This window comes from Triticum dicoccoides, chromosome 3A (genome assembly GCF_002162155.2).
Source record: "Triticum dicoccoides isolate Atlit2015 ecotype Zavitan chromosome 3A, WEW_v2.0, whole genome shotgun sequence".
Lineage (NCBI taxonomy): Eukaryota > Viridiplantae > Streptophyta > Magnoliopsida > Poales > Poaceae > Triticum > Triticum dicoccoides.
In genome coordinates this window covers 502,582,702-502,589,339 of record NC_041384.1, presented here as the reverse complement: position 1 = coordinate 502,589,339, position 6,638 = coordinate 502,582,702, and the positions used below count along the sequence as shown (strand labels likewise).

The following is a 6,638-nucleotide window of genomic DNA, read 5'->3' as shown; positions in this document are numbered from 1 at the left end:
AACTGGAAGAAAAATCCATAGAAGAAAAACGAAAAAAACCCGCAAGAAACAAGGAAAACAGCAGCGAACGAAATCCGTACGTGGGCCGGCCCAAGTGGCGACTTGCTTCAGCGAAGGCTCCTCCTTTTGATGCCTGCGGGCGTCAAATACGATTTGCCATGTAAATGCCCGCTTCGCATTTGCTCGCCTCTCGTTATAGGTGGAGGCCCACCCATGGGATGACTTCGAGAAACGAAATCCGGGCAAGCCCATGAAGGACCGGGTGCCACGCTGCCCCCAACTCGCTGTTCCAGAATCGTCTTCCGTTTCGTCGGCGACCCATGAAGGACCCCTTCGAGGCGGCCGTTGAGGAGCAGGAGTCCCCGCCGGATTCGCCGGCGCCGCCCGAGGAGGACCCTGCCACAGCGGTCCCCCACACAACCGCCGAGGACTATGACGGCAGCGCGGGTGCCGGTGGTTCGCGCGCCCCGCCGCCGCGGCCGCGGCCTTCGGCGCCAGCCGCGCCCTCGACCTCCGTCGCCCCGGCGGCGGCGAAGGCCAAGGTTCGGGCCCATAAGGAGCAGGACGACGACGACGACGAGGAAGACCCCATGGAGGTCGACCTCGACAAGCTGCCCTCCGGCACCAGCGATCCCGACAAGCTCGCCAAGATGAAGTCCGTGCCTGTCTATCCCATCCTTGACCTAGCTTTAGTTTCTTTGGTTATAGAAATTCATTGAAAATTTCACCTGCCTAGCTTATTTCTCTGATAAAATATTTATGCGTTTGTGAATCAGCTAGTCTGCGTACCCTAATTTGGCCTGAGTTGACCGAATAAATATCATTTACTACTGTAGTAGGGAGCGTGTAGCTGTCTATCGAATTCAGATGTTTGACCAAACATTTTAGTATTTTAGCAATATTCACCTGTAACTCCTTCTAGTTAGTAAATCTGATGGCCGGACCTGTTCAAATGATGATGATCTATGAATTGGGAAAGGAAGATGTTCTCAATTGTTTGCAGCATAATCATAATGACATAGCAAATTGGCATTTTTGCAGTTCCTGGGATGTGCGATGCTTCGATTGCCACCTCCTGACCTTTTTTATTAAAGATCTCCTGTTCCCCTCCTTCAACTTTAAAGAAATTGGCCTTTCTTTGCTTCTACGATTGTGTTCCAAATTGCATAGAAAGCACATGTATTGCATCTAGATGGAAATTATGTATTAAGTTCTGACTGCTTCCATCTGTAGTGCTTTGTTATCCCAATTTACAGAAGACCAGATGAACCGGTATGAGTCATTTCGGAGATCTGGATTTCAGAAATCTAACATGAAAAAGGTAAGACTGCTTCTATCGAAGTTAACTTGAATCATATGAATTGAAGAATTTGGTACATGTATCAAGCCCACCTGCCTCAGTTAGCCTCATTTTTTGCATTTATTTGAGATTTTTTTTTTTGCATTTATGGTAGAGTTAATCTCTACAATGTGGATTCTTTTCTTTAATTCATTAACATCTCGCTGGAGTTGTCATACATAGGTTTGCCTGTTAAAGCACATCTATTATTTTTCTAATACATCTTTCCTTCGTCAAATGCCTTTTTGGAATCATACTAGTATATCATAGTCTTACATGTCTTATATTTGCTAGATTGTAGGTGTAGATAAAACTTAATGATAGTTGCTTTCACCAAAGTTGGGGACTAATTCCTTTTACATATCATTATCATTTGTCTGTAGTGATTATAATGCCTTACATTCCTCAAAATTAAAGCAAAACTTGAAAATATCTGTTCATACTGAGTTATTGACAGCTAAGTGGGCTTATATAATACTAGAATCATTCTAAAGGTCAACCTTTTCCTTCTAATATTTTCCGCCTATGTTGTTTCAACATAGCCTTGTGATAGGCTTGGCGAGCCAACGTCAAAACTCAACCACTCTTATGGAGATGAAAACCAAAATAAAATCGTCGGGGCGTAAGTGTAACCCTCTTAGCGACGCGCCATATCGGAACCGGGTGTGGTGTCAAATGGGCAACGGTCAGGCCGTCACCCCCTGGTGGTGTGCCATATCTTGATCTGGATACGGTGGCAAGTGAGCAAGGATCGGGTCGTCACATCCTTAGTGATGCGCTACATCGACGCCAGGGTGTAGTGAAAAATGAGCAAGGGTCTTCGCATTTGACTCGACGAGTGCGAAGGGTAAGGAAGCTAGCCGAGCCTAGGAGGATCCGCTTAGGCAACTGGAACGTAGGGTCCTTGACAGGTAAGGGTAACCTGTCAACTGGAACGTAGCTAGTTGATACAATGGTGAGAAGAGGTGTTGATATCCTCTGCGTCCAAGAAACCAAATGGAGGGGACAAAAGACGAAGGAGGTGGAGGATACCGGCTTCAAGTTTTAGTACAGGGGACGGTTGCAACAAACAGAAATGGAGTAGGCATCTTGATCAACAAGAGCCTAAGTATGGAATGGTAGACATCAAGAGGCATGGGAACCGGATTATCTTGGTGAAGCTGGTAGTTGGGGACTTAGTTCTCAATGTTATCAGCACGTATGCCCCGCAAGTAGGACATAATGAGAACACCAAGAGGGAGTTCTGGGAAGGCCTAGAGGACATGGTTAGGAGTGTACACGTTGGCGAGAAGCTCTTCATAGAGGAACCCTCAATGACCATGTGGGTACATCTAACACAAGTTTTGAATAGATATGTGCATAGACAGGGACAACCCGACATCTGGGCCGGGCTCGGGCTCCATTTCCCCACCCGAAAGCCCGTAATGGCAACAAATGTTTTAGTATCCTGAATACAGTTATTTTAATTGAAAATGACACTGTTCATGTGCTTCGGGTCGGGTCTTGGCTTGGGTTTTTTGCTTGAGGCTTTAACAAGCCTGGCCCGAAACCCGGCCGGGGTATGAACAGGTTTAGTTTTGAAGGGGTGCATGGGGGCTTTGACTATGGCGTCAGGAACCAAGAAGGAGAAGATGTCTTAAGCTTTGCTCTAGCTTATGACATGATCGTAGCTAACACCCTCTTTAAAAAAAGGGAATCACATCTAGTGACTTTTAGTAGTGGTTAGCACTCTAGCCATATTGATTTCATCCTCTCGAAAAGAGAAGACGGGTCTGCTTGCCTAGCTTGTAAGGTGATACCTGAAGAGAGTGTTGCCTCAGCATACGCTTGTGGTGGCTGACTTCGCTTTCGGATTCGTGTCCAGTGGGATAAGCGTGCCAAAGTCGCTAGAACGAAGTGGTGGAAGCTCAAGGGGGAGGTAGCTCAGGCGTTCAAGGAGAGGGCCTTTAAGGAGGGCCCTTGGGAGAAAGGAGGTGATGCAGACAATATGTGGATGAAGATGGCGACTTGCATTTGTAAGGTGGCCTCAGAGAAGTTTGCAATGTCCAGGGGAAGTGGAAGTGAAGCTAAAGATACCTGGTGGTGAAACGATGATGTCTAGAAGGGTATTAAGGAAAAGAAAGTTTGTTTCAGACTCCTTACCTGGATAGGAGTGTAGTGTGTAGACAATATAGAGAAGCGCAAGGTGGCAAGGAAGGCCGCAAAGCGAGCTGTGAGTGATGCAAGGGGTTGGGCGTATGAGGACCTCTACCAGCGCTTAGACACGAAGAAAGGCGAAAGGGACATCTATAAGATGGCTAAGATTTGAGGGAGGAAGACGAGGGATGTCGACCAAGTCATCAAATGCATCAAGGACGGAGGAGACCAGCTCTTGGAGAAGGATGAGGAGATTAAGCATAGATGGCGGGGTACTTTGACAAGTTGTTGAATGGGGAGAATGAGAGCTCTACCATTGAACTGGACGTCTCCTGTGATGATACTAGTAGGCGTTTTGTGCGGCGAATCCAGTAGTCTTGAGGTCAAGGAGGCTTTAAAAAGGATGAAAGGAGGCATAGCTATGGGCCGTGATTGTCTCCCCATTGTGTGGAGAAGCCTTGGAGACATAGCAATAGTATGGCTAACTAAGCTTTTCAACCTCATTTTTCTAGCAAACAAGATGCTAGAAGAATGGAGACGGAGTATATTAGTACTAATCTTCAAGAACAAGGGGATGGATGTTCATAGTTGTACTAATTACCGTGGAATTAAGCTGATGAGCCGTACAATGAAGCTATGTGAGAGATTCATTGAGCACCGTTTAAGAAGAATGACAAGCATGACCAAAAATCAGTTTGGTTTCATGCTTGGGAGGTTGACAACGGAAGCCATTTTCTTGGTACGACAACTTATGGAGAGATAAAGGAGCAAAATGATTTGCATATGGTGTTCATTGACTTGGAGAAGGCCTATGATAGAATATCACGGAATGTCAAAGTCCCAACAAAGTACATTACCCTCATCAAGGACATGTACGATAATGTTGTGACAAGTGTTTGAACAAGTGATGACAACACTGATGACTTCCGGATTAAAATAGGACTGCACCAGAGGTCAGCTTTGAACCCTTATATTTTTGCTTCTGTGATCGATAAGGTCACAGGGGATATGCAAGGAGATATCCCATTGTGTATGCTCTTTGTGGATGATGTGGTGCTAGCCGATGCTAGTCGGTCGTGGGTTAATAGGAATTAGGAAGTTAGAGCTATGGAGACAAACCTTGGAATCGAAAGGTTTTCAGCTTAGTAGAACTAAAACCGAGTACATGAGGTGTGGTTCTAGTACTAATAGGCATGAGGAGGAGGAGGTTAGCCTTGATGGCCAGGTGGTGCCTCTCAGAAGGGCACCTTTTGATATTAGGGGTCAATGTTGCCGAAGGATGGGGATATCGATGAAGATGTGAACCATCGAATCAAAGCCAGATGGCTGAAGTAGCACCAAGCTCCTGGCGTTCTCTGTGACAAGGTGTCATAAAAGCTAAAAGGCAGGTTCTATAGGACGGCGATTCGACCCGCAATGTTGTATGGCGTTGAGTGTTGGCCGACTAAAAGGCAACATGTTTAACAGTTAGGTGTAGCGGAGATGTGCATGTTGAGATGGATGTGTAGCCACACAAAGGACCGGGTTTGGAATGATGATATACATGAGTTGGGGTAGCATCGATTGAAGAGAAGCTTGTCCAACATCGTCTGACATGGTTTGGGCATATTCAACGCGTGCCTCCAGAAGCTCCAGTGCATAGCAGATATGCATGGCTAAAGCGCGCTGATAATGTCAAGAGAGGTCGTGCAGAGGAGTTTGTAAAGAGAGATCTGAAGGATTCGAGTATCACCAAAGAACTAGCTTTATGTTTCTTGTGCTAGAACCATGAGTTGGTTGCGAGACCTTATGGGTTTCAGCTCTAGCCTGCCCCAACTTGTTTGGGACTAAAAGCTTTGTTGTTGTTGTTGTTGTTGTTGTTGTTGGATGGTGACCATGTACCTGGAGTCATCAGGTGTATAATATGCTTAATTGGTGGCACTGTGGCAGGCACGAGTGTTTGATGTATTTTCTCATTAGTGGATCAAATCAGTGTGTGCTTAGATATTTATAATTGACTTGTTAGTTTATTTATTTTTGCAGCTATTGGCGAGTATCACTGGCAGTCAAAAGATATCTATGCCAACCACCATTGTAGTATCAGGAATAGCAAAGATGTTTGTCGGCGAGGTCATTGAAACAGGCAAGTTCATAGTAGTTTGCTTATCTACATTGTTCCTTGTGGAACCATCGAAGTTTTTTGCTTACGTGTTGGCATGGCAAGCAACTAATCTGTTTTTTTTATGTTTCTTGAACTGTTATGTTAATAGTTAGCCTTCTGTAGACTGTAGTTATCCCTGCCAAAAGTAATTTCTGTTCCTCGGTTCAAGATATGTATAATATGTGAAACACCTGTTGTTTGTTAGTAAACTGTTGGTAGGATGGTTTCCTTTGTTATGATTCTAAACAATTGAACCTGCATATTGCAGCAAGAATAGTTATGAGTGAAAGGAAAGATTCTGGACCCATCAGGCCTTGCCACATCAGAGAAGCATACAGAAGATTGAAGCTTGAAGGGAAGATCCCAAAGCGATCCGTTCCTAGACTCTTCCGCTAGAGTCGAAGCATCGTTGTTGATGTAAGTCAGGCGTCGTATGATTCTCTCTCGGAGTCAAAAGGTTATGGTAACTGTAATGGAACCTCGGCTTTGCAATCTCCATGCGTTCCCACACTTCTACTTGCCATCACACAGGAAGGTGATTGTAGAGAGAACGAAGAAAAATAGTAGCCGCAGCGTGATGGTATTTTATGGTGCTCGTTACTCGTTGGAAGTTGTGACTGTTTCATGCTTATTTACTATTGGTACTCCGAGTGGCGACCTCATCAAACCCTGATTTTGTTCTTGCTAAATTGTCCGAGCAAAAATGATGTACCTGGCCTGAGTAACCTTGGCCGGGCGGCGACCTCATCACCACTCGCCTGCCTTAACTCCTGGACTCCCAGTGCCTGCTCATCCAGAAAGACATGGATATGTCCCTAAGGGAGAAGTCAGAGCTACCTAGTCATCAGCGACGTTTTTGGCCAATTGTTTGACATAGATCAACAAAGATGTCGTGTAACCCCACCAAAAAAAAAGAGGATGTCATGTTGTCGTTAGTTGTCCACGGTAAAATCGGGGGCATTTGTTCGGAGAGAAATGATGATGATGACAGATGATGACAATTTTGTGACAGCCTTAGCGGTT

At 45.4% G+C, this 6,638-nt stretch overlaps 1 protein-coding gene across 1 annotated transcript; it reads left to right on the top strand.

The window, feature by feature from the left end:
• Positions 1–273: 273 nt before the first annotated feature.
• LOC119268810 (transcription initiation factor TFIID subunit 11-like) lies at positions 274–6,362 on the top strand. The gene is made up of 4 exons (XM_037550517.1): positions 274–655; positions 1,234–1,321; positions 5,498–5,597; positions 5,884–6,362. Exons 1-4 carry the CDS (start codon positions 321–323, stop codon positions 6,009–6,011), a joined length of 651 nt encoding a protein of 216 aa, XP_037406414.1. The 5' UTR covers positions 274–320; the 3' UTR covers positions 6,012–6,362.
• Positions 6,363–6,638: the final 276 nt, after the last annotated feature.

Bases quoted from the DNA above. Each gene is read 5' to 3' on its own strand.
- LOC119268810 (XM_037550517.1), top strand. From the start codon at position 321: ATGAAGGACCCCTTCGAGGCGGCCGTTGAGGAGCAGGAGTCCCCGCCG. The intron at 656-1,233 runs GTCCGTGCCTGT...TTCCATCTGTAG, and splicing joins GACAAGCTCGCCAAGATGAA to TGCTTTGTTATCCCAATTTA. The intron at 5,598-5,883 runs GCAAGTTCATAG...TGCATATTGCAG, and splicing joins CGGCGAGGTCATTGAAACAG to CAAGAATAGTTATGAGTGAA.